This window comes from Notolepis coatsorum (genome assembly GCF_963971535.1).
Source record: "Notolepis coatsorum genome assembly, chromosome: 5".
NCBI lineage: Eukaryota > Metazoa > Chordata > Actinopteri > Aulopiformes > Paralepididae > Notolepis > Notolepis coatsorum.
The window spans coordinates 122,160,983-122,188,973 of record NC_140169.1 but is presented as its reverse complement, the minus strand read 5'-3'; the positions used below and the strand labels follow the sequence as shown (position 1 = coordinate 122,188,973).

General features: G+C 43.2%; 2 protein-coding genes across 4 annotated transcripts in view; both read right to left on the bottom strand.

Annotated features, from left to right (window-relative positions):
- Window positions 1-1,943: 1,943 nt before the first annotated feature.
- Window positions 1,944-10,835, bottom strand: rpf2 (ribosome production factor 2 homolog). Its single transcript, XM_084315052.1, has 10 exons — window positions 10,712-10,835; window positions 10,221-10,353; window positions 9,653-9,690; window positions 8,772-8,811; window positions 8,572-8,653; window positions 8,381-8,457; window positions 5,487-5,586; window positions 5,271-5,373; window positions 4,970-5,114; window positions 1,944-2,758 (listed from the first exon to the last, which is right to left on the bottom strand). The coding sequence occupies exons 1-10, from the start codon at window positions 10,822-10,824 to the stop codon at window positions 2,507-2,509; spliced, it is 1,083 nt and encodes a 360-aa protein (XP_084171178.1). The 5' UTR covers window positions 10,825-10,835; the 3' UTR covers window positions 1,944-2,506.
- A 6,545-nt stretch (window positions 10,836-17,380) lies between these two features.
- amd1 (adenosylmethionine decarboxylase 1) overlaps window positions 17,381-27,991 on the bottom strand; it is a 67,272-nt gene continuing 56,661 nt past the window's right edge. Inside the window, exons 3-9 of one of the 3 annotated variants that reach the window (XM_084315142.1) lie at window positions 24,602-24,728; window positions 23,862-23,964; window positions 23,491-23,533; window positions 22,700-22,844; window positions 21,409-21,501; window positions 21,050-21,208; window positions 17,381-20,814 (exon numbers count right to left, since the gene is read on the bottom strand). In XM_084315142.1, the coding sequence (XP_084171268.1) occupies window positions 20,671-20,814; window positions 21,050-21,208; window positions 21,409-21,501; window positions 22,700-22,844; window positions 23,491-23,533; window positions 23,862-23,964; window positions 24,602-24,728 (814 nt within the window). In that variant the 3' untranslated portion in view covers window positions 17,381-20,670. Of the gene's footprint in view, window positions 20,815-21,049; window positions 21,209-21,408; window positions 21,502-21,676; window positions 22,845-23,490; window positions 23,534-23,861; window positions 23,965-24,601; window positions 24,729-27,991 lie in introns of those variants that run through there. The other 2 variants (XM_084315143.1, XR_014619733.1) reach the window with 2 other exon arrangements.

The window sequence follows — 27,991 nt, the reverse complement described above, 5'->3', positions numbered from 1 at the left end:
CTGCTCCTCCACTCATTCCTGAACTTTTTTGTTAAGTCCTTCTCAAATGCCAACTGAATTAAATTGGCCTTAGTTGCGTCGATGAAGCATACTAAGGCGATGTTCTGTAAAGACGTTCTTGAGGGTAGAAAACGAATTCTCACAGAGTGCCGTGCTAGCTTCAGTAGTGTTGTTGTTGACATCAGTGCCCACTAGGGCTGTCCCCGACTAAGGATTTGGATAGTTTACTTTGATAAAAAAAAAAAAAAAAAAAATCTTTTTTTTGCCAGGGTGGGCACAGCTGACTCAGTGGGCGGGCCCGGCCCCCTAATGCCCGCCCATGGCGCCGGGACTGACCACATCGCAGAGCAATAGTCAAGATGACATAAAACTAAACTTTGCACTATCTGACATAAAAGGGGACGGGCAATAAAAGAAGCACATTTCCTGGAAATACCAATTGCTCTTCCCATTTTTAAAACAATATAATTAATATGCTGAGACCAAGACAGAGTGCAATCCAGCATCACTCCAAGGAGTTTAGTACTTTCAACTTGTTGAACTGCCGAATTACACAAGTTTAAATGAAGCTTTGGATTTGTAGATGACCTGTACCTTGTTCCCAGCACAATACATTTAGTCTTGGCGATATTAAGGACAAGTCTATTACATACTACCCAGTCATGCACAACTTTAAGTTCTCTGCTCAAAACTTAATTAAGTACATTGCATGATGGTGCAGCGTAATACAATGTTGAATCATCTGCATAAAGAACTGTTTATGGTCTAAGTGTAGTTGTAGAGTCTGTCTGTATGTAGAGATGCCAGGTTTCCTGGAGGTGAAAGCGGTGCCCTGCCATCTGCCTTATGATCTTCCTGTGTGGCAACCTGTTACTTACTTACTTAGGCCCAACGCTACCAATGGAGCATAGGCCATCTACGACTTTTCTCCATCCAACACGGCTTTGGGCTGTCCTTTCTGCCTCCCCCCAGCTAGTTCCTTGTCTCTTGAGCTCCGCCTCAGTGTCACGCCTCCAGGTGTTCTTAGGCCGCCCCTCTCTTCCGCTTCCCCTGGGGATTCCAAGTCAGGGCCTGTCGTGTAGTACTGGTAACCGGTTTCCTCAAAGTGTGGCCAACCATCCCCACTTTCGTCTCAGGATCTGCTTCTCCACTGGTTCCTGTCGTCCTTTCAGTGGCAACCTGTTGGGACGTGATTATTGCTACATCTATGGATGTTGTTTATACCCTGTTGCCTCCGCTTACCAACATGGGTTGTGCTGAGAAAGGATTCTACCGCTCAACATCATTGGTTAATAAGAAATAGGGCTAGGGTTCCAAATATCTGAACCAACCTTGCTGGGAGTTTTTCTTCTCCCATCCCACAATTTGTCGTTATACCAATTCCCCCTGGTTGTTGCGCTGCACTATGGTCAGTCTGGAGAGGGTGTAGACTAGCACATGCCTCCTCCGATACATTATTTTCACCCGGCAGCTAGGAGTTTCACTGGGTTCATGCCATCTCCTAGATCCCCTCCCTGCTGAACAGACACTGGTCAGTAGGAGTCGCTATTGCAATGACCAGTACTCACACCCCACCATTTTACATTTACACATGTAGCTGATGCTTTTATCCAAAGCGACTTACAAATTCTGTCAGCAGGAAGGGTACAACTAAGGGTAAGTAACATTGTTCATCAAAGAGTGTTGAACTTGAGTGCATAGTAGTAAAGACATATTAGCATAGTAGGTAGTAATATAGGCATGGTAGATTCCTAAGTAGCAGAGTACATACTAATTAAAGACCGTACGAATACTGCCAATACCCAGGGACGACTGACCAAGCCGGAGGTACCGCTGACTGGATTTGAACCCCGGCTCTGTGGTGGTAGACGAGTGCTTAGTCCTCTCTACAGTACACTACCCAGCTGCCCCCAGTGGGTTTTGAATGTGATAGGACCAAGAGAGGCAGAAAAAGCTTTAAATGAACAACAGTCCTTTATTGAAAAGAAATACTCAAAATGTGAACTCAAACATAGGTCTTTCCTCAACCATTACAAAAACCAAACAAACAAAAACCCATTTAAAGACACCGGGCCAATGGAGCACACCTGGGACACCATATCTTTGATGAGGTGTCCCAGGTGTGGCCAATACCTCTTTTTACTAATTGGCATTGGGAGCCACTTGTCTCAGCAGCTAGTCGATTGCCAGTTGACAAAAGAGGCTCTCAAAAAATACATTTGATTTTTTATTGCATCGTTTTATTGTTAACCTGATAAAGCATTGTTTAAAGTGGTGGTAACACTTATTTGATTATACTTTTATTTGATTATACTTATATCCAAGAGTAGGAACAATATTTACCTCCTAACTCAGCAGGATTTTGAGAGTCAAATTGATAATGATTCTACTGAATGGGAAAAAGAAGTAGAAAGGATTCCCCTGCACTGAGACATGGGGTCAGAGGCTTGAGTAACTGATGGTTAATCACCAGTCGGTCGTCATCATCCGGTCCATTATTGAAACATCAACTGTCTACTTTAGCCACTTTCTGCCCTTCTTTAGCCACTTTCTGCACGTCTACTTCAGCCACTTTCTGCCCTTCTACTTTAGCCACTTTCTGTGCGCTTTCCTGCTCATCTGCGACAACCTGTCCCTTTCTTTTCCTCAGGCCCTTCATCTTCCGTGTGTGTAGCTTGGTCAGGTCTTGCTTCTGCATGTGCAGTCGGCCCAACTTTGTGCCGAAGGCGTCGTGAGAGATGTTCTTCTTACTCTTGGGCTGGAACAGGAAGAGAAACATTCAAAAGGAGCAATAGGCAGCCGTTGATTTAGAGCAGAACTTTGGTTTAAGGTTTTTTATTTCAAAGTGCCAAACCTTAAACGCCCTTCCCAATCAGAACGCACCAGGATGTTGTGTATGCATACAACTGTGTGTGACTAGGGGGTTGTGTGACTAGGGGGTTGATAGACTGCTCACTCGTTCAAATTATTTGACTTGGTCGTTCATTTTATTGGATTTTTATTTTATTTTTTTATCTACTTTTTCTCCTTATTTTCTATTTTTCTCCCATCCCAATTTCGTGTATCCAATTCTCCCCTCCCCTGTCTTGAACGTTGCTCGACTATGCCCCCCACTGGTGGGTTGTAGAGGATAGAAGCCTTGCATCACGTGTTCCCTCCGGCACACGAGGAGGCAGCCTGTCACATCTTTTCACCGGCCAGCTCGGACTCTCATTGGCGAGGTGTAACGCATGGGAGCAGGGCCGGACTGGGGAAATAATTCATACCGGGAGATATAGCGCGAAATAGAGCCCCAATCAGGCCAATTTTTAAGCGGGGGGTCTGGGGGTCCCCCACCCGGAATTTTTTTGTTACAAAGACAGCATTCTGGTGAATTTTAGTGCATGTGAATCACAAACAAATGAGCCAACAATTGTTTAGTACAATGTACTCTTTTTTTTTATCCACTTTTTCTCCCATTTTCTATATTTTCTCCCATCCCAATTTCGTATCATCCAATTCAACCCTCCCCTGTCACGAACGCTGTTTCTTGCCTCCCACAAGCCGGCTGCAATGTGGACTAAGTCATACATAGCACAAGTCCCCTCCGGTACTTGAGGTAACAGCAGTCGCATCTTTTCACCTGCGCAGCTCGATCTCTCAGTGGCGAGGAGTAACGCGTGGGAGGCTCACGCTGCCCCCGACACTTCCTGATTCTACTGCGCAGGCGCACCAACCGACCTGTAGGAGTCGCTGTCCACAACGCCCGATCCCCACCCATCAGTTTCCCACCCCCTAATACGGCCAATGTGTATTAGTACGGACGACCAGCTAAACTGAAAGCAAATGTGGAGCGCTGGGCTCGAACAGGCAAGCCCAGTGTCTCCAGATTTCGTGGCGAGCGCCTTGCCCACTACGCCACGTAGCCGCCCTAGTACAATGTACTCTTATGAACCTCAAATAAAACTGTTGTGGCACTAGCAATGCTACTCTCTCCACCTTCAAAAAGAAAAAAGCAAGCGCACAACATATTTTTCTATTTACTATTATAATACAGTTAACCACTCTCTCCACCTATTCAAACAGAGCAAGAGCACAATACCATATTCACTTTACTGATGCACTACCCATCAACAGTTAAAATAGCCCTTTACACAAACATTAAATAACAGACCTTTCATTACAATACTATAATAACAGTAGCCACTGCCAGAATAGTGACACATGCACAACGAAGACAGAAGATTGCGTTGTCTCAATCATTTTAAATATAAAATGAGCTCAAAGTATGAGCTCACTGACTGAAATTTCCAACAAAAAGCATCAATTGTCAAATAATATTGATCACATTAACTAGACTAGATGTTTTTGAGGAAATTAGAAAGGGAACAACGGGGAGCTCCAGTAGCTCACCACGTACCGCGAGTGCTATTTCAGCGCCGTGGACAACCGTGCTCGTCACGGATCTGGGGCTGAGCGCGTTCGAATCCCGGACGGCAGCCGTGCCTTTCCCAGAGTGTCTTCCCCCCCATCTGAACCCTTTCAGCCTGCTTCTGTCGGTCGAACTTGACCAAGTATGAATGCGATGAAAAAGCGATAAACGCTAAAAGAACCAGCTGACTGGTCAAAGTTAAAAAAAACACTTCCTGTCTCTGCTGTGCAGGCGTCTCCCAACCAACCTGTAGGGGTCGCTGTCCACAACGTCCAATCCCCACCCATTGACTTCCACCCGCTGACTCTGCCAAATGAGCCAGTACGACGGCCGGCCCAAGCCGAAGGCAATGCTGAGACTGGGATTCGATACCGGAGTCTCTTGCATTGGTAACGAGCGCAATCTCCGCTACGCCACCCAGCCGCCGTTTTATTCGATTATTTTAGCTCCTGCCCCTTACCGGAACGATGGTGTCATTAATTTCAGTGTCAAACAATAGGCGGTTTTACCTAAACAAGCCTGAAAAACACAGGGACCATATAAGCACACATCACTGACCTTCAGTGCCTTGGGCTGTCTGTGAGCAGTCTTATACAAGTCATCAGACGCCAGGTGTGTTCTTCTCATGACAAAGTCGAAAGACGGCCCCATCTCCTCCAGCTCTATCCTCGGTGTCCGACACCCAGACTTCTTCAATAGAGATCTGTAAGAGCAATGCACGACGTTATTACATTAACATTGCACTTATGGAGTGTGAGCAAGTGACTCAGACGTTATAAAAATAAAGCTTAGGATTCTTATTCCTGAAATGTACCCAGTGTGTATTCACTGTTATTGTGTAAGAGGCGGTGCTCTGTACCTGTAGCTGCGCATGTAGATTTTCCCTTCCAACGCAGTGAAGTGTATAACATGCTCCAAACCAGACAAACGTACTGAGGTTACGGTAGGACCTCTGAAAAAGTCTACAAGATACATTAAATATTACAGCAAGCAACATAGGTCATTACGTTTTAGTAAAAATATATATATAATAATTAAAAATAAATATTGATATATTCCTTGAATAAATAATTACCAGTGAGAAGACTCTTCAGACGTCTGTGGTCATTGTCCAGGTCAAAGTCCTCACCCGCAAACACCAGCATTGGTTTGGTCCCTTCAGGACATTTTCCGACCTGCAATGCAATAGAGAAACCAAATGTACCAAGATATAAAGCAATCTTGCTGAACATGTACCGAATGTAAATGGTAAATGGCTGCATTCATATAGCGCTTTTATCCAAAGCACTTTACAATTTGTTCCTCACATTTTACCCTCACACACCGATGGCGGAGGCAACCATGCAAGGTGCCAACCTGCTCATCAGGAGCAATTAGGGGTTAAGTGTCTTGCTCAAAGAAACTTCGACATGCTGCCCAGGAGGAGCGGGAATCTAATTCACATAAAATACCCCATGAAATGGAAATAAATTATATATAAAATATATATATATATATATTTTTTTAAAGATTCTGAAAATTACCAGCTACTTTTGTTAAAAGATCCCCTCCAGATATATTTTAAATCCTAAAACATTTCTATATTGAATAACAATTTCTATGAACTTGGTTTCTTGGGGAGCTCCAGTAGCTCACCACGTACCGCGAGTGCTATTTCAGCGCCGTGGACAACCGTGCTCGTCACGGATCTGGGGCTGAGCGAGTTCGAATCCCGGACTGCAGCCGTGCCTTTCCCAGAGTGTCTTCCCCCCCATCTGAACCCTTTCAGCCTGCTTCTGTCGGTCGAACTTGACCAAGTATAAATGCGATAAACGTATAAAAGAGCCAGGGAAATGGCCAAAGTTTAAAAAAAAAAGAACTTGGTTTCTTGAATAAACTGAAATTGGCTTAGCAGCATCTCCTTTACGCTCATTGAGAATGCAAGGATCTATGACTATGCTAATTAAAAACATTGTCAATGCCTACTCAGGTTTCTGTGTATGCTCAAGGTAATCGTTACCCCACATTGGACAATGTAAGGTTCGACCTATTAGTGACATCACACATGCAACAAAGTCCTGCTTAGAGGAGTTAACCATAAAGGAAAACACATTTTTGAGTGGAGGGGATCTACATGTTACAGTGGGGAAAAAGGTTGTGTGTAAAGGTAATGTCATTCTTGAAATGTTTTCCAGTCACATACAAAAACATAAGAAATGTGATATAGTTGCTTTGGATAATTGCTTTGTTTTATGACACTATAATAGTTGTAGAGTCAAAATACCGGTATGTATCTCCTATACAGTCCAAACCACCATTTTCAACAGGGGTGCCTCCTAGGGGTGGGAATCACCAGTTTCATCATGATACGATATCGATTATTTGGACAACGATACGATATTTGGCGATATCACAGTCTGCCACGACACGATACGATTAGATTAGATTCAGGTGCCTGCGATCGAGCGATATGAGACGATATCATATGCCCATTTAACACAATCTGTAACATTTAGGTAAACGCAAAAAAGGCAACGAAAATATAATTTGACATTTATTTTTGAGCTCTTCCAGACATTTAAATGAAAAACAATCTATTGCGTCGGCGTAATTAGTCTCTTTCTCGCTCAGAACGCAGGGCGTGCTTACTTGTGTCGCGCGTAATGAGAGTATCTCTCTCTCTGTCTCAAAGCAGCGGCACTCATGCATATAAGGGAAACACTGGTTAGGTTATTTACTCTTGGCTACATTTGAAGAAGAAAAAACGCTCTATATAATACAGACTGTATTGATCTATTCATGGCGTGAAATTATTGTCGGTCCGGTACCGGACCGCTCTGGCTTAACTCATTCTGCGCCAATAACTCGTTATTGCCGTCCAATCGTTGAGTGCCAACAACGAGTACACTCGTTATTGGATCCGTTTCTTTTATTCGCTATTTCCATTCATAATTCATCCAGCAAGGCTCTGGGAAAATCTGGCACTCTGTCTGAGATCGCAACGGCCCGGTACCGCCGCCTGGTGGTATTCGGCCCATGTTGCACTTACTTTCTGCAGGAAGCTTGGCTCTGTGCGTTGGTGAATGTCATCCGGGCACAGTTATTTTGTAACGTGGATCCAGATGAACAGTTGAGTGCATTGAATCGCCTTCGAGACGCAAGAATCAATATGCTTTTGGAGCTTATGGCGTCGGCCAAACGGAAATACGATCTAGCAGATGGCAATCAAATAATTGGAATAATCTTTCTGCAGTCTCATCGGCTAGAGGTAAGAGCAATCTAACGTTAATTCCAGCTTGATTGTCCATTTCTATAATTGCAATCCATCTGATCAACGTATGCAGTTGTACTAACGAATGCCGTTATTGACAATCAATTAATCATAAACGACCCCCCCCCCCCCCATTTCCTGCATGCATGATGGAACATAATATATACCGATCATATGCATTTGAATTTGTAATTGTAGCGTGTATAGGGACGAAATGCCAATGGATTAAGTATAATACCGTATGCATTGCGGCCTATTACTAGCGTTATAGGAATTATCCTAGACCACTCTAAAACTATACTTATATTCACCACGGTATAAAACGACAATGTATGAATTGGAAAAATATTACTTAACCACATCTTGAACAATAGATACCTGATGTCGAATGGGCCATAGTATTGCAGATATAGCTATAATATTTAAATAGTTATAATAATAATAATGGATTGGATTTATATAGCGCTCTTCTCTGACTGACTGTTGCTCTGACTCAGATTGCAGCCAGAGCGACTCCCACTGTTTACAGCGCTGGCGGTAGCTACTATAGGATGCTGATATTGCGTGGCAGCTATTGTGTTAAGGGGTTACAGGTAGAATATTTAAACTCTGCCCATATTATAGAATAGTAATTCATGACTGTTTAGCATCAAATAACCTAATGTCTCCATTGAGTTTGTAAAGCTTAATTGGTTAACATCATTCATTCAAACCATTACCTTAATTTCACTCAGGGCGACATATTTCTCAATGCCAAGCTCAATCATGTCCAACACGTGGAAGTCAAACAGACGACCTGTATTGAGTAAGAATAAAAAACAAATAGGTCAATATTACCACCATGCTTCAAAACACACTCTACTAACTGGGGAGAGGGGGGTGGTACAACAAACTAATTTTTTTTTTTTACCAAATATGAGATTGTTTGGGCGCTTCTTGTTGTGGGACCCAAATAAAAACAGAGAGCAATCTGTCTTCTTGGAGAAGAATTCCTGAAAAAAAATTTAAGATTAACATAAGAATAGTGGCACAAATCTGAGTAACTGTGCACATAAGGCATAAGCTGTTTGATAAAAAAAGTTATTCATGCAATGTTTCTTAAAAACTGACCAGTGATGTAGAATCCTCGAAGGGCCTGGTTATATTTTTTCTAAAAGGCAAAAGATGACACATTTTATCCATAATATGTACATTTGCCAACCACAGATGGTTAATTAATATGTACCTTTGCTAACCACTGCAGATGGTTAATTAATATGTACCTTTGCTAACCACTGCAGATGGTTAATTAATATGTACCTTTGCTAACCACTGCAGATGGTTAATTAATATGTACCTTTGCTAACCACTGCAGATGGTTAATTAATATGTACCTTTGCTAACCACTGCAGATGGATAATTAATATGTACCTTTGCTAAACACTGCAGATGGATAATTAATATGTACCTTTGCTAACCACTGCAGATGGATAATTAATATGTACCTTTGCTAAACACTGCAGATGGATAATTAATATGTACCTTTGCTAACCACTGCAGATGGATAATGAATATGTACCTTTGCTAAACACTGTAAATGGATGAAGATGTTCTTTGTCAACACGATTCAAATCACTCGTTTCATTCTAGTCCAGAAAACCTTAATGGGAAGCATCTGTGAGTGGTCCCAACACACACTTCAGTCATGTGAACAAGTAATGGGCAGAAGGGGTTTGTAAACAGATACACATTTTGTTGTTATTCTTTATAACTAGCCAAAGCACATAGTTATAGTACATAATATCCATTATATTTTGTTATGCATAGTGTGGTAACTAAGCACTGCCAAAATAAAACTATTGCAGTTATTCCATGGTGGGCGGCCATGTGGCAACTATTTATTGCTGATGATGATGATGGAACATATCTTCTGTGACGATAAATGTCTTGTGTTTGACATGTGGTTGTGTTGACAACGTGACAATTATGTAGTCAAATCTGAAATCACCTACTTCTTGTACAGCACTGCATTTGGCTTCTTTAGGGCATACTGAGGGGAAACAAGGCTTTACTTAAGTTATTGATTGATTGAATTGATTGATTGAAAAGTTTAACAGATTGCAGAATGGGTACAGTACAGTACAGCTCAATACATACAATTGTTAAGAGGATGCAGACCTGAGAAAGACTTTCGTCTTGTTTCCATCAGGGTCCCCCATTTTCAATTCATATATGACACACACGACATACAGATAGACAGTACTGCTACATCTATACATTTATGACATACCAGATTTTCAAATACAGTACTGTTTGTGATACTAAAAAAAATCCAGAAAAAGAGTGTATATACATTTGACATAGAAACTGTGCATTGGAGGAGGTTGGGTAGGGCTGTACATTGGAGGTGGGGGGGGGGGGGACACACACTGTACATTGGAATACTGACATACATTTGACATAGAAACTGTACATTGGAGGAGGTTGGGTAGGGTTGTACATTGGTGGGGGGGGGGGTTGGCAATTGGATCAGTGTTTCCATGCAAAGTTATCAAAGTTCAATCCCAAACTACAACTTACAATGTCCTTTAAGGCTTGGGTGACAGTCATGTTGGTGTTGCCACCTTTCATGATCATTGTAGTCTTGCCATCTTCTGCGATTTTGGGTGCTCTGCCTTCCAAGAAGCGCTTTGAACGCTTGGTCTTCGGTTTTCTGATAATGCAAACATGAGATTGTTAACATGAGCCACGGGACGTCAAATTGTACAAGAGCGGGGCTTGATCAACGGGAAGTGTAAATCGACCAGAAATTGACAGTCGAATACAAAATTATGGTTTAAACGGGTAATTTAAAGTTTTGATCCGGTTGTCTTCTCACAGAGTCGTGGATTGCAACAGCATTGGATAACGTTAGGCTAGCTACTTAGCTGTGTTCTTACGGCTAACCCACTTTGCCAAGTTCGCTACGTTAGTGCCATGGAAAAGTTAGTTCTGAGCAAGAGATAGTCTGTGCCACGTCTAGATAGCGATACTATTACCTATTATTAGATACGTGCGAATTAAAAACTTACATTATTCCTTCTAATTGTGTCATTTTGGAAGATTTATTCGTGCATTTGCTAGCACCACTCGTTCTCACCACGTGAATTACGTGTTTGAGTGGAAGACAACATTCGTCGCACATTCATGTACGTCACATCCGTAGACGGTGCACGATGTACGAATGTTGTCAACCGGTAGATGTCGTCAGTGGTTGTTTTCCCCATAGATATATTTTCCCCATAGATATATATATATATCTATGGTTTCCCCCCTCGCTCCTAATATATCACTCCGTCTTGTCATTGGTTTGCTTGCGATTTAGTGATGTAATGATGATGATGATGATGATGATGATGATGATGATGATAACAACAACAACAACACATCATCATCTCTGTCAGCATCGTTATGACATGGAAACAGTGCAGCAATGTTATGGCATTATATGATATTGTGAAATTGATTGATTGATTGATTGAAAACTTTATTAACAGATTGCAGAATGGGTACAATACAGTATAGCTCAATACACAATTGTTAAGGGGATGCAGACCAGAGAAAGACTTTCGTCTAGTTTACATCAGGGTCCCCCATTTTCAATTCATCAGGACATATGACATACATGACATACAGATAGACAGTACTGCTACATCTATACATTTATGACATACCAGATTTGCAAATACAGTACTGTTTGTGATACAAAAAGAGTCCAGAAAAGGGAGTATATACATTTGACGTAAAAACTGTACATTGGAGGAGGTTGGGTTGGGTGGGGGGGGGTTGGGTAGGAGGGGTTGGGGGGGGGGGAAACACTGTACAACTGTACAAGCAAGACTGTACATTGGAATATAGACAACCATACTAGGTAATTTATTGTACATTGGGGGGGGGGGGGGGAAACACTGTACAAACAAGCAAAACTGTACATTGGAATATTGACAACCATATTAGGTAAATTACTGTACATTGGAGGGGGTTGGGTTAGGACATTTACAGGGGCCAGTTTCGAATTGCAGTCTCCCGTAGGTGTTCTTTGAGAGTGGTTTTGAAAGTGTGTAGTGATTCACATTCCTTTACAGCTTTAGGTAGGGCGTTCCACATTGATGTGGCATAATTGCGAAACGTGTTTAGTCCCTTGTTTGAGCCGAATCTGGGTTTAACATGATTTGTGGAGCTCCCTCTGGTGTTGTGATCGTGGTATTCACTGACCTTTGGGAAGTATTTTGACATGTACATGGGTACCTTGGTCGTGTAGTGTATCTTGTACACCAGGCCCATTGCAAGTTGCTGTACTCTGTCGTCTACTCTAAGCCATCCTAGGTTGTCAAAATGGGCAGGGGTGAGGTGGGTTCTAGGAGTAAGGTCAAGCAGTAGTCTGACCAGTTTGTTTTGAGATGTTTGTAATTTTGTTTTTAGCGCCTTTGAGGTGCTTTGGTACCATGAGGTGCAAGCATAGTCGTAGTACCCTTGAATGAGTGCTCCTGCCAGAGTCTTCAGGGTATTCTTGTTTACCAGAGAGGAGATCCGTTACAAGAATCGAGTTTGTTGGTTGATTTTTTTTATTACATTGGATGCCATTTTGTCACAGGAGAGATTAGCCTCTAGGATGGAACCCAGGTAGGTAATTTCATCTTTCCTTGTGACAATATTGTCACCCACTGTAACTGAGAAGCCGTCGGTCTTGCTGAGTTTGTTATTTGAGCCGAAGAGAATGGACTCTGTTTTGCCCATGTGTAATGATAGTTTGTTATCAGCGAGCCATATGCAGATTTTGCCGAGTTCAGAGCTGAGGGTTTTTTCAACCTGTAACTTGTTCTTGTCAGAGACCAGCAGGGCTGAGTCGTCCGCAAACAGGAACAAGTTGCAGTCACAAGCTGATGAAATGTCATTTGCATAAATTAGGAACAGTAGCGGTCCTAGTATGCTTCCTTGTGGAACACCACAGCTCACTGTGAGGGGGGGGGGGGGGGGAGGGGGGATAGAGTACCGTTTACCTCCATTCATAAATTAAATGACTGTATACATTGAAATGTCCCGTGATTAAGACGGGGAGGACGCGACCCTCTCTGCGCCGCCCCTGTGCCTCAAATAGATTCGCTATCAGCTCTATCTTCAATCTTTCAAAATGTTCAGTTGCTATCGCTATCAGCTCTATCTGTAATCTTTCAAAATGTTCAGTTGCTATTGCATGCACTCATCTGTGTTTCACTACACACTTGAGTGCATGCTTACCAACTGTCCGTCTGCAACACTACTATCACCGACATCTAAGAAGGGAGATCCCCCCTTGAATGGCCCTTCTAAGATTTCTCTCCTCCACACTGCCTGTGGAGAATTTTTTCCTATTGTTAGGTTTTAGTGAGTTTTTCCTTACCTTCGCGTGGGGTATGTCTGGGAGTGCTTGCATTCTTTCATCTATTTGCATTTATTTTAAATTTGTTGGACCTTATGGCGTCCTTGTTCTATTCTTGACCTATTGTTATGTTTTCTTCTTGACTTGTTTAAAGAAGACTTGTACGGCCCATGGGGACATTAACGTGTGTTGTTGGGCCTTATAAATAAATTTGATTTGATTTGATTTGAAAACTGATCTCCAATGACGTGTATTCTCTCACTAGATGAAGTAAAGCCACCCCTGGGCCTGGCATCATCAGCCTATATGCTGTAATGTAGGGCCCTGCCAGGGGGGGTCACACTATTATTTTAGGTACACTGAAACTAGTGTAATGAATTCATTTGTTGTGAAAAAGAAGATATTTCACAGCATGTTATATATATATAAATATTATGAGCTACAGACACAACCTCCCTGTCCTGTGTGTATGCTCATTCATTCAGGAGCAGTGTGTGTGTTCATTCAGTCAGGAGCAGTGTTTGATTGATTGAACATTTTATTAACAGATTGCAGAATGGGTACAGTACAGTACAGCTCAATACATACAATTGTTAAGGGGATGCAGACCAGAGAAAGACTTTTGTCTTCTTTACATCAGGGTCCCCCATTTTCAATTCATCAGGACATATATGACATACATGACATACAGATAGACAGTACTGCTACATCTATACATTTATGACATACCAGATTTGCAAATACAGTACTGTTTGTGGTACAAAAAGAGTCCAGAAAAGGGAGTATATACATTTGACGTAAAAATTGTACATTGGAGGAGGTTGGGTTGGGTGGGGGGGGGAAACACTGTACAACTGTACAAGCAAGACTGTACATTGGAAGACAACCATACTAGGTAATTTATTGTACATTGGGGGGGGGGGGGGGGGGGGAGAAACACTGTACAAACAAGCAAAACTGTACATTGGAATATTGACAAAACCATATTAGGTAAATTACTGTACATTGGAGGGGGTTGGGTTAGGACATTTACAGGGGCCAGTTTCGAATTGCAGTCTCCCGTAGGTGTTCTTTGAGAGTGGTTTTGAAAGTGTGTAGTGATTCACATTCCTTTACAGCTTTAGGTAGGTCGTTCCACATTGATGTGGAATAATTGCGAAACGTGTTTAGTCCCTTGTTTGAGCCGAATCTGGGTTTAACATGATTTGTGGAGCTCCCTCTGGTGTTGTGATCGTGGCATTCACTGACCTTTGGGAAGTATTTTGACATGTACATGGGTACCTTGGTCGTGTAGTATATCTTGTAGACCAGGCCCATTGCAAGTTGCTGTACTCTTGTCGTCTACTCTAAGCCATCCTAGGTTGTCAAAATGGGCAGGGGTGAGGTGGGTTCTAGGAGTAAGGTCAAGCAGTAGTCTGACCAGTTTGTTTTGAGATGTTTGTAATTTTGTTTTTAGCGCCTTTGAGGTGCTTTGGTACCATGAGGTGCAAGCATAGTCGTAGTACCCTTGAATGAGTGCTCCTGCCAGAGTCTTCAGGGTATTCTTGTTTACCAGAGAGGAGATCCGGTACAAGAATCGAGTTTGTTGGTTGACTTTTTTTATTACATTGGATGCCATTTTGTCACAGGAGAGATTAGCCTCTAGGATGGAACCCAGGTAGGTAATTTCATCTTTCCTTGTGACAATATTGTCACCCACTGTAACTGAGAAGCCGTCGGTCTTGCTGAGTTTGTTATTTGAGCCGAAGAGAATGGACTCTGTTTTGCCCATGTGTAATGATAGTTTGTTATCAGCGAGCCATATGCAGATTTTGCCGAGTTCAGAACTGAGGGTTTTTTCAACCTGTAACTTGTTCTTGTCAGAGACCAGCAGGGCTGAGTCGTCCGCAAACAGGAACAAGTTGCAGTCACAAGCTGATGAAATGTCATTTGCATAAATTAGGAACAGTAGCGGTCCTAGTATGCTTCCTTGTGGAACACCACAGCTCACTGTGAGGGGGGGTGGGATAGAGTACCGTTTACCTCCATTCATAAATTAAATGACTGTATACATTGAAAACTGATCTCCAATGACGTGTATTCTCTCACTAGATGAAGTAAAGCCACCCCTGGGCCTGGCATCATCAGCCTATATGCTGTAATTTAGGGCCCTGCCAGGGGGGGGGGGGGTCACACTATTATTTTAGGTACACTGAAACTAGTGTAATTAATTCATTTGTTGTGAAAAAGAAGATATTTCACAGCATGTTATATATATATAAATATTATGAGCTACAGACACAACCTCCCTGTCCTGTGTGTATGCTCATTCATTCAGGAGCAGTGTGTGTGTTCATTCAGTCAGGAGTAGTGTTTGATTGATTGAAAATTTTATTAACAGATTGCAGAATGGGTACAGTACAGTACGGCTCAATACATACAATTGTTAAGGGGATGCAGACCAGAGAAAGACTTTCGTCTTGTTTACATCAGGGTCCCCCATTTTCAATTCATCGTAACATATATGACATACAGATAGACAGTACTGCTACATCTATACATTTATGACATACCAGATTTGCAAATACAGTACTGTTTGATACGAAAAGAGTCCAGAAAAGAAGTATATACATTTGACGTAGAAACTGTACATTGGAGGAGGTTGGGTAGGTGGGGGGTACTGTACATTGGAGGTGGTTGGGTGGGTGGGGGTTGGGTAGGAGTGGGGGGGGGGGAGGTTAGGGGACACTGTACAAGCAACACTGTACATTGGAATATTGACAAGACCATACTTGGTCATTTTTACTGTACATTGGAGGGGGTTGTGTGTGTGTTCATTCAGTCAGGAGCAGTGAGTGTAATGTGATGTGTGGTCATTCAGTCAGGAGCAGTGAGTGTAATGTGATATGTGGTCATTCAGTCAGGAGCAGTGAGTGTAATGTGATGTGTGGTCATTCAGTCAGGAGCAGTGAGTGTAATGTGATGTGTGTGGTCATTCAGTCAGGAGCAGTGAGTGTAATGTGATGTGTGTGGTCATTCAGTCAGGAGCAGTGAGTGTAATGTGATATGTGGTCATTCAGTCAGGAGCAGTGAGTGTAATGTGATGTGTGGTCATTCAGTCAGGAGCAGTGAGTGTAATGTGATATGTGGTCATTCAGTCAGGAGCAGTGAGTGTAATGTGATGTGTGGTCATTCAGTCAGGAGCAGTGAGTGTAATGTGATGTGTGTGGTCATTCAGTCAGGAGCAGTGAGTGTAATGTGATGTGTGTGGTCATTCAGTCAGGAGCAGTGAGTGTAATGTGATGTGTGGTCATTCAGTCAGGAGCAGTGAGTGTAATGTGATGTGTGGTCATTCAATCAGGAGCAGTGAGTGTAAAATGGTGGTGGTTGCAGTTGGAAATATGTTGGGGCCTCAAACACAATCTTGTTTAGTGCCACACTCTGCTACTATTCAGCTCATAGCCAGGAGTCAAATTGTGTGTCCTTTCAGATAAGAGGAAAATGAGATGGACCGGAGCAGAACAACTAGGAGAATGATGGGGCGACAGTGGCTTGAGAGGTAGAGCAGTCGTCTGATAATCCAGAGGTTCCCGGTTAGATTCCAGCTCCTCCCAGGCAGCGTGGCAGTGTTCTAACCACTAACTGCTACCGAAGAGCAGGTTGGCACCTTGTATGGTTGCCTCCACCGTTGGTGTGTGAATGGGTAAAATGTGAGGAACAAATTGTAAAGCGCTTTGGATAAAAGTGCTATATAAATGCACCATTTGATGTAAAGTCACCTGTTTGACAGAGGTTGAGGTACAGGTGCATAATCAGAGAATTTTGCCCTTGGGGTTTTCATTGTAATGGTAGCAATAAAGGTTGGTATAGGCGTAACTCTTTTCAGTGTCAAAGTGCACACCTGCTACAGTAAGTGGATATGTACCCAGGAGGTACAGCCTTTACGTTATATCTCTACTGCCGTCTGGCCATCAATGGATCATGGAGGTGAAGGATTTTGAGTTCTAACCAGGGCCATTGATTTTCTTTGCTAGCTTGCAAGGATCATTACATTACTAACCACAGGCAAGTACGGCAGTAAAACAGCCATCCTTGGCCCTGGTCCTTAAATGCAGTAGAGCTTTCCCTGGGTATACACATGTAAAGCAAGTTGTCAGAGTTGCATGTGTTTGGTGTCAGGTGGCTTGGCTTATTGGAACAACCCTCGACTCCTTTGGCAAATTAAAACCATATAATATGGTTTACTTGATTCACTGATTTCTGCTACTCCTCAAAGACAACCAAATTAATCAAGGTAATTAACGGTAGACTTAAACATATGAAGTACTCATGCTCGACACAAATAAACCAAACGTTTGCACAGAAGTTTTTTTTTTATTATTATTATTATTATTATTATTATTTAAGCATCAAGCTCATAGTACAGATATATTCAGCACATCTTGACCATCCAAAGAATAGCAAAAAGAATTAGAACAGCAAAGTTTCCCTTCAGTACATCCTGATACATCCTGCAATTACACCCTCTCACTCAGGGATTTTTGACTCCCTTTCCCCAGAATCCTTTCACCGGATCCAAAAGGCAAGGCAAGATCAAAACACGATTCAGTTAGCTTTGAAAAAGGTCACCCCTCAACTTCACAAAACATGTTTGGAACACCGATTTTACAACAAAAACAGTTGGACAAAAAAGAAAAAAAAAATATGATTGGTCCGCAGCAAAAATGCATTCCTTACAAAAATGTTTTGTAAAAAATCGTTACCATTAAACTGCAAAAAATGCATTTGAGTTTATAGTATAAAAATAAAACAAAAAATGTTCCAAACCAACAAGACTACCCACTACCCCAGGTTGTCAAAGTCTATATGACTTAATCCAAAAACAGTTTATAAAAAAAAAAAAAAAAAAAAAAAAAAAAAAAAAAAATGTATGAACAGTGCTGGTAGAAATTCTCTTAAAATCTGCTGGTTAAAGCAGTTATAACAATTTTCATGGCTAATCACTCAAGTCATTTTGAGAATGTACATTTCAGGTAAGGACTCAAAAGTAGAAGGTTGGTCCTCATGAAAATAATACAAAACCACTCCAAAATCCACAACAGACTTACTGGAGGGAAGCCATTCCATTTGTCAACTTCACCTCGAGTCCTTACATGGAATTGCACAATTAATCTAGTGGTCCACATGTAATGACAACTGTCATGACATTTCCCCCGCCCTAATTTCATTAAAATTACTCCTCAAGTGATAATGTGCCGTTATTGTTATAGGTGCTTTTCAAAACCAGTTTTCATGTTTCACTCCCAAAATAGTTGGGGCAAGAACAGGATGTAAACCTTATGAGTGCTGAAGGCAGAGCAGTTCATTGGGTCTCCCAAACACAGAAACCAAAAGTTTCTCCCGTCATCTCCAGTTCCGTCAGCAAATTCAAAACCAGTCTGCATTCTCTGGCAGGAGAAGCATCATGAACACACCGATCAGCCAATGGAGAAGACCCAATCTTTTTTCCCCCAACATTCAATCAAAACCGCTGTCAAGTAACAAACCCATGTGTCTAGAAACATTAATGAAATGCAAACTGCTCTCAGCACTGTTAAGGAGTACTAAAATTGTAGAAATCAACCCAATCCCCAGATAACAGTATTATCATTAACCCATTAATCTCCAGAGGGAAAGAGTCCCTCACCTGTTCAACACAACATCAGGATGCCACAGTCCCAACTACAGTTCAGCTGATTAAAAAAAACAAGAGGAAGTTGAAGCACACAGATCTACTTACACAGGGAGGAACAGAGCTCAGCACACTACACTGTCAAGCAATACAGTACTAGTAGTCACATGCACCATAGTGTCACAGGATTTCCCCCCTCACTGAACAAAAGGTGTGGTACTCACAAAAAAAAGAAAAAAAAAAGGAGGGAAAATGCTGGAGAGTCACAATTTGGACCAATTCACTGCAAAATGTCTGCGTACAACAAAAAATTAATAAAATGGCAGTTTATGCAACAGTTATGTGTGGAATGATCCGGGATCACCCTGGCATGCTCAGATCGGTGGCCTCTATTGTGTGCTTACCGATTTCTGTATGGGGGGGGGGGGAGAGGATGTATATTGTTTAGAAAAAGAAAAATGCTTTGCTGGGCAAGCGCTGCACTAAGCAAAGTGTCTGATTCATTATTTCCCATTCAGAGCCACATGGTGCAGCCAGGAGGGCCACTCTTGTCGTGCGCGGTTCTGGGGCCAGCTGACAGTCAGGGAGACCCGCTGGGCCCTGGACAATGGCTCCCGTGCTGGACGGCAGAGGGCATTGTCCTGACCTGCACCATAGCTACATGGGGGAGTGGGTCTCCTCCAGTCATACATTCAGATAAAGCCCTGGACAGGCTCCTCTCTAGAGCCCTCTACATTCAAAATTGGGACAGTCTACTTAACATGACTGCGCTACATTCAGCTGGGACCAAATTTTCCATTTAGCCGATTCGTGTCAATGTGTAAATTTAGTGCTTAAATTGTAATTTTAATTTTTTAAAGTGGGAATTTTTAACAGACCCAGAAGCTTCTTATTGATACAGCATACTGTAAAAAAGAAGCCTCAAGTAAAAAAAAAAGTGCACATTTACACTGACCCAAGTTGAAGCTACTACTATATGTCTTAAATGATTTACATGTGAATGCTGTGCAGTTGCTGGGTATGAAACTTAAAAGCCTCTATTTGTGGACACATTCAGAGGTTCAAATGATTGTCAAGGTGGAGACGCATGGCTGACTGCGCAGGGGTGTTCTGACCCAATTACAGCGCTGCTTCCAAGCCTCACAAAGCAGGAATTCCTTTGGCTTCAGTGCAGCTTACAGCCATGAGCAACCAAATCATGTTGACCAGTAACTCCTGTTCCTCTCATAATATAGTGCAACATTTAACAGAAAAGTATGGCAATTGTTTTACAGGGAATTATATAATGTTCTTTGACATTTACATGACAAATAATATTATGGCCAAAAGCACATAGCTGCTTATAAGATCACATTAATTTATACTCAAGACAAAAAAGGTTAGCCTCGAGTTTCTCGTACCAAAGAGTATACCGGCGGGCTCAGCTGAAAAACAAACGATGAGAGTTCTAAAGTGCACTCAAAAAAAGGATCAAAATAATGCACACGTACAGTACAAATGATCAGATTGAGCAGCAAATCAGTTTAACGTAGTGTATTTTGACTGTGACGGTAAGGAGCAGCGGACCCATCTGAGCATGTCAGGGCCCTGGCCTAGTGGGCACGGAAACCTTGTCTGTGGGGGATGAGGGGGGAGACCTGCAGGAAGGGGCTACTGTACTGGGCACATGGGGCACAGGTGGACAGCCTCAAACAGAGCGTTTTTAATTCCTCTACATGCACTTCAAGATCACAGCAAGAGTGAGCTAGAATATCTAGACAGAGAAAGGAGCTTTCATGCAAGAGGTCTAAGTCATAGGTACAACAATGCATACAATTCAAACTGGAGGTTAAACTAGGGCCTGTGGCCTCTTCGGAGCCAAGAGATCCTGGACAATGGTGGCAGAGGGGAAGGGGCCCCTCTGCCGGGAGGAAAAGCGGGCCGCAGGGGGCAACCCCACGGCCCCCGGCTTTCTTTTTACGTTTCTTCTTCATTCTCAACGCTCAACTCTGTTGGTTCTGCTGGCGATTCTTGGAGTAACTTGTAAAGACAAAATTGTAATCATTGAATTGGGCCAACTGGCGATCGATGCGCTTGTATTCTTCGAGTTTCTGGGTGGAGGTAAAGACACTGCGACATTTGGAGTTCTGTGGGGATGGGGCAGACAGAAACAATAGGTTGTTAGGACGATGCCTGTACGTTAACTCTTTCAGGTGTGCAATCTCACAAATGAAGAGATGTTCTAATGATGAAGCAGAGGCTTACTGGCCACTGGAATCTACGGAGTAGAAGTCCAAGGAAACATTCCCCAAGAACTTGCATGCACCAGAAAGGGTTCAAAGACACTGGAACGACATTACATTTAGAAAAAGGTTTACACACCTGATTCACAAAGAGGGTGGTGACAAATTTTCCTGGCTTGAAGACGTCCACAACCTTCCGGACCAAATCATCATAGGACGTCTGAGAGAGATTGGTTTCGAAGCTGACATAAGAGAACTCTGGCTCTGGAGTGATGTGGATTGTCCAGTAAGTTCCCTGCTGGAAACGGAAAGGCACAGGAGACTAATTTTAAGACATCCACTTTAACACTTTCACTGCCGCACTACCAAACGGTTAACCCTTTCACTGCCACACAACAGCCGTTTACTGATAGTAAAGGGTTAACCTTCTGTCGTGTGGCAGTGAAAGGGTTAAAGTGGACGAACGAGCATGAAGACTCTGTATTAAGAGTCACTTACGTCAGTCTTCATTCCATTCATTGAGTATCCACAAGGGTTGAACATTGTGGCATCAATCACAGAACCTGGTATCAGGTCACGAATTCCACTCATCTGAATAACAAAGGGGGAAAAAGGCAATGGTAAACATAGTCCCCCTAATGGTAAATGGCTGTATTTATATAATGCTTTTATCCTAAGCACTTTACAATTTGTTACTCACATTTTACTCATTCACTCAAAACACATTCACACGCCGACGGCGGAGGTAACCATGCAAGGTGCCCACCTGCTCATCAGGCGCAATTAGGAGTTAAGTGTCTTGCTCCCGCTGCCCGGGAGGAGAAGGAATCGAACCGGGAACCTCCGGATTACCAGACGACTGCTCTACCTCCCGAGCCACTGTCGCCCCCTATGGATAATGCCATCATCCTGGCCAATCACTGACAAATATGTCACCCCATGCTTGGATTGAGTATATATACACAATGCATGTCGTGAAGGTGTACATCAGTCTTCTCAGGCAAAGTTGTGTGTAAAGTTATGGTTGAAATGACTGTTGGGTAAAATCCAATATGATGACTAATAGGCAATTTTCACAGCAGATATTTTGACTTGCCATCGATGAGTAAACACAGGTTTGACCTTAAATATAGAATCTATAACGGTTTTAACTATTGACAAGTCAAAACACCTGCTGCAAAAAGGAATCATGATGGTTCCTGAGGGAAACACATTTGTAAGACAAGGACTGCTGGATATGTGGTAGATATAGTGTGATACAAATTTAACTGGTTTAAAAAGTGTTAATGTCGACATGCAAGATTCATAATTCCATTGGAAGTTTCCTAAAAATAACTCAATATGAACAGACGGACATGCAACACCAGACTACGATCAAAGGAATTATTTTTATTCCAGAAATTTGTGACAATATACATCATTCCCTCCAAATGTGTCAAAGCCGAACCAGTGGCGTTTAAAAGCAAGTGAAATCCCTGTAGGGAGTTGCAAGGCATCACTCATGAAAGTTGACCTAGTACGCAACTTTTTCTTGCAAGAGCAAACAGTACAGCATCGGCGATGATTTGTCACATTTTAACTGAGGGACACACGCTAATAATGAACAACAATCAACAATGTCTCCCTGTCGTAATTTGTAAATGTTGGAAGTTATTGTCAATAGAGATATGGCGCGTGACCGACGGATGGATGACGACATGCGGGGGACAAAAACGGTACTTAAATTTAAGTGTGTTGGCTTGTGTGGGACTAGTACGAACGCGTACAGGGCGGGTTTGGCGGTGCTTACACGAGTGACATCATTTGCAGAAACACCATCTTTCATGTAGAACTGGTCCATAATTGCTGGGTCGAGGTCACTCATCAGAACTTCCAGCGTCTGATCCGCCTGCTTGTTCTCCCAGTACTCTGGCAGATCCAGAGTAAACAGGTACCTGAGGGTGTGACCGGCAGCAGACGGAAGGTAATGTTATGGCCACACACCAGAACGTGAGAATAGCTTCCAAACATGGGCCTTCTTTGATGTGCATATATCTCCCGTGCCCTTTACCCCAGGGTTAGAAACGTCAAGCTCCGCCCTCTTTTCTTGATCTTCCAATCACAATCGTTGCCATTCCACAGGTCAAACGCTGGTACATTTAGGCCACGGCTGGCAAGTTTGTCCATTCTACCAGCCACTTTGCAAGTAAACAAACGATTTTAAAAAGGATAATTTCCATCTATGCGGCAGGTAAAATACTGAATGAATCTGGGATACTAGAACCACAATTAGGCCTTTCACACCGGCCGGGCTCCGTGCCGGAGCCGGTTCCCGAATGTAATCTCGAACCGGCCGGCGCGTTCACACCGGGAATAATTGGTTCGGAACATGAAAAATCGGTGCTCACTGTTTTCTTATAGGGCCAAACTAAAGCCTCAGTCATGTTCTGAACCAATTATTCCCGGTGTGAACTCGCCGGCCGGTTCGAGGTTACGTTCGGGAACCGGCTCCGGCACGTGTGAAAGGCCTGTGTGTATGGTCGATAACAACCGTTAAGGTTCCTGCCAACAGCTTGATGTGTAAACAGTGCATGATCTTACCAGCAGTCCGAGTTCAAACGTCCCATACAGTAGGCTGCACCATCTAGATAAGAGTAATAAGGAAACATTCCGTCAGTTTACACCGATTGCTTTGCAACTTATCCACCTCTCCTATGAACTGACCTAATCTCAAACTCCACCTGCTTTCCTTGATCCTCCGATCACAACCGTTATATTTGTCTGAGGAAACAGTTGTGATTTGGAGGATCAAGGAAAGGAGGGCAGAGTTTTGAGATACGCTCAGGCACAAACAAACTTATAAGATTAAATATAATATGCTTGCCTAATTTATTTCAACAGATTCTTCACTATGCATTTTCAGAAGAAGGTCAGTATGTGTTTGATGGGTCTGTCAGGGGGGGGTTACATACTTGGGAAAATCTGGCTGAGAAATTCCACTTCCTCCTGGAAGTTCCGATGAGGGAAATCCTGATGGGCTGGCTTCATGAAGTTCTTGCGAGAATAGAAGAAATTCTGTTGGGCATTTCAATAGATAAAGTTACATGATCAAAATCACAATCGACAAAAAAGCTGCAGACCGACGGAACCGCGATCAATGGCGATTTGTCAGTATTGACCATATTCACGCGGCAGTCATTTTGCTCTTACGTCATGCTCAGATTGGGGGCGGAAAGGAATCCCAACCTGAACATGACATAGGAGATAAATGGCCACCATGGGAATATGGTGAATTGAGACTACAGTGCAACATGTTCACAAGGTAGAACGTCTCTCTCTGTAGGTGAATAAGGGAGAATAAGGGTGCAGGTCTCTGTAGGTGAATAAGGGTGGGTGCATGTCTCTCTGTAGGTGAATAAGGGAGAATAAGGGTGCAGGTCTCTGTAGGTGAATAAGGGTGGGTGCATGTCTCTCTGTAGGTGAATAAGGGTGCCGGTCTCTGTAGGTGAATAAGGGAGAATAAGGGTGCAGGTCTCTGTAGGTGAATAAGGGTGGGTGCATGTCTCTCTGTAGGTGAATAAGGGTGCCGGTCTCTGTAGGTGAATAAGGGTGCCGGTCTCTGTAGGTGAATAAGGGTGCCGGTCTCTGTAGGTGAATAAGGGTGCAGGTCTCTGTGGGTGACTAAGGGTGCACGTCACTTAGGTCTTCTTACCTGGATGGCATCAAAGCCGCAGTACTCCCTGGCTAGTTCCAGCAGAGGCACCAGTGCTTGCAGTAAGAGGGTGGTTCCACATGTCTTCAAAATGAAACGTCTCTTGGAGACAAACATGCTACTCTCACTGTGGGAGCAAAGGCACAAAGGAAGAAATGGAGAACAAGGTAAATTCAATGCCAAATTTCATCTTAAAAAAAAGGGGGAACGCCAGACAGAAGAATTCCAATATGTTATCCCCATGGCCGAGGAAAGTTCAATCAATATTTGCGATGAGATACTCACTGCCATGGTTACTGCCATGGTTACTGCCATGGTTACACTTGAATTATTTCGTTTGCATGTCCAAGTTAAAAGGGGAGTAAAAAACACTTTGCCTAAAACGGGACATGGCCTCAGTCCCAAACCCAGAAACCTGTGATGTCATTGGGTATAGAGTCTGGAGCTGCTTCATTGACCGATTTTGTGGACCCTCAGAATGTTTTGTTTTTTATACCCAAATTAGCTTTATTCTATAGTAGTGGTCTCCTGTTCTGAAACAGAAAATGTACCCATATACCCACAACCCCCTGGGTGCCGACTGCCACCTTTACCATCTTTCCCAATTCATTGTCTATGGAGCAGCTTCAGAATTTATACCCAATGATGTCACACATTCAACTTAACACTAGTTTAGATTTTGGAGAAAGTTATTCATGTTCACTAGTAGTTTAATATTTTTGGACTCAAGATCTTGACCATAGGAATAACATAATAATGTATGAAGTGAAATTGGGTGTAGTTCCCCTTTAATGAGTACACCTGCTACTTGTCAAGTGAGTAATCTTTGCCCAGAGGAGCTACCTGCCACCACACCTTGAATTTGTAGTGTGCATCATCTTCTACTCAGTATTCTTATGGACACGCATCATGTCTAGCAATATTGCGCAATGTCAGATAGCTCATCGGTTGTAATTTCATGATAATTACCCGGTTATTTGATTACAATTATCCGTAGTTTGCTGACCAAGATGTCTGTGAATACTATGAAGAGTGTTTCGGCTGCGTCTCGGGAGCCTTTTCAACATGTTGCGAATAGGGCTGAGGCCAAACGTTAGAAGGTTCGGACCTTCGTTTGTTACGTTGGCACTTGAATCTTAATGAATGGGTTTGAACCTCCGCCTTTATGTACGCCGTCTCTATGTGCTCGGGAGACTGTGCATAAAAACCCGATTATAATCATGTCTCTGCCACAACTACAGCGCGAGCTGTGAGTGAATTACGCGAAGGGGAGCATTATGGCTTATTTTACAAAAAAGAGTGAGGCGAGGGCGGAAGTGGCAATTTCTCTTTTTTTAAAATCTACTTTCTCCCCATTTTTCTATTTTTCTCCCATCCCAATTTCGTATTATCCAATTCTTCCCTCCCCTGTCTCGAACGTTGCTAGACCATGCCTCCCACTGGTCGGCTGCAATGTGGACGAAGCCTTGCATCACGTGTCCCCTCCGGTACACGAGGAGACAGCCGTCGCATCTTTTCACCTGCACAGCGCGATCTCAGTGGCGAGGAGTAACGCGTGGGAGGCTCACACTGCCCCCGATACTTCCTGATTCTGCTGTACAGGCGCACCAACCGACCTGTAGGAGTCGCTGTCCACAGCGTCCGATCCCCACCCACCAGCTTCCCACCCCTAACTGCCAATTGTATTAGTATGAACGACCAGCCAAGCCGGAAGCAACGCAGAGAGCTGGGCTCAAACCCAGCATCTCCTGCGTTAGTGGCGAGCGCCTTGCCCACTGCGCCACTTAGCCGGCCCAAAGTGGCAATTTTTCAAAGTAAAATATCCGGAAGACTAGGGATGGGAATCGAAAACCGGTTCCCAATTGGCCGTAAGGCTGAGCCCGAACCCTGTTTTTAGGGTTCGAACGTTCGCCAGGGTTTATCGAACGAACGTTCGTTTTTTGTAAATTTTTTTAATAAAAAAAATATTACATTTTTTTTTTTTTTTATATAATTTTTTTGTTTTTTGTATTATAGATCCTACGGAGGGCGGCATTGCATAATCTATTGGTGAAAAAACATGTTTACAGTGGTGGCTGTTCATGTAAACATGTAATTAAACAAAGCACTCAGAAGAAAATAAACAAGCTACCGAGTACTGCATAAAGTTCCTACTTATGATAAACAATAGCCCTTGCACACCGCAGTCTCACGTAAGGGGCTAGATAAACAAATGCATTCGTTTTGTGGCATTAGCGTTATATAGTTAGTGTTACACGTTCAATAACAGGTATTCACTCTTGGTCGACGGGAAGGAGAGAGGCGCGCGCCTCAGCTCCTTCCACCGTCTACCTAGGAACGGGGGACGACAGAGAGACACCGGTGGGGTGCCGCCGGGCTCCCAACACGCCTGCCGCCCGTCCGCCCTCGGCCAGAGTTGTTTACAACGCAACCACCTCCCGCCATGAAGCTCGCGCTCCGTGGCCGAAAAAGGCTGGTAATTCATTAATGATCCTTCCTCAGCGGGGAGCTACGGAGTCTGTTCACTCTGTTGTGCTTCTCGGTCTCGCAAGCAGATAAATGTATTGCCGGAAGTAAAAAAAATAAACAAACGCTTGCCGATTGGTGGTAACAGCAGAGGCGGGTGCAAGCGGTGTGACGTAATTGGCAGAATCGCCTGTCAATCAAAATGGTTCTATTGCATTGGTTGAGACAATAGTATCCAGCTACAGCCCGGCAGAGACCACACTGGTTGAGCCGAGCGCACTCGGGGGACGCGCCGCTTCACATCGCCTCAACGTCGCGCGCCTGCCTTTTTTTTTTTTTCACCGAACGTTCGAACCAATTAATTAAAGTCCGAATGTCAACGTAACGAACGAACGTTCGAACGTTCGGGCTCAGCCTTAATTGGCCGATGCCTGGAACAGTGTGGCTCCTGTGACTTTCGATTCCCTTATCGCTGCCAGGTTTTTCCTACAGTTGCGCAATAATGTTAGCGTTAGCATGTAGCCATGGCAGACTATTTGATTCATTAAGGGCTCGAAATTGCCTGGGTTTTGGTAATATGCTCCCGAAATGCTCCCGCTGTTTGGCTACTTCTATGTGCAGTGAAAACTACTTGAATGCTTTAGAACCTAGTCATTGATTTAGTTCAGGGTGAGCTAAAATTAGCCGCGGAGCTAACGCTAGCTAACGTGAGCTAATGCTAGTTAATCAAGCTCTCAGAGAGAGATAAACAGCCGACAGCGGATAGTACAGGTACAAATACAATAAAACAGCGGGTGGGGGCTATTGTGTAAACCTTGTACTCTTTAGTTCACATATAATAAGAGACGGAGTGTACTCTGTAAGACAGGAAGTACCGGTCCGTGGTGCAACATACAAATGTGTCCGTGTAGCAACACAAGCCAA

What these genes read in the sequence shown, in the direction of transcription:
- rpf2 (XM_084315052.1), bottom strand. Translation starts at nt 10,824, where the DNA reads ATGTGCGACGAATGTTGTCTTCCACTCAAACACGTAATTCACGTGGTG. An exon ending in TCTGAAGAGTCTTCTCACTG is followed by an intron (nt 5,374 to 5,486) that starts GTAATTATTTAT and finishes TGTATCTTGTAG; the next exon opens with ACTTTTTCAGAGGTCCTACC. An exon ending in GACAGCCCAAGGCACTGAAG is followed by an intron (nt 2,759 to 4,969) that starts GTCAGTGATGTG and finishes TTCCTGTTCCAG; the next exon opens with CCCAAGAGTAAGAAGAACAT.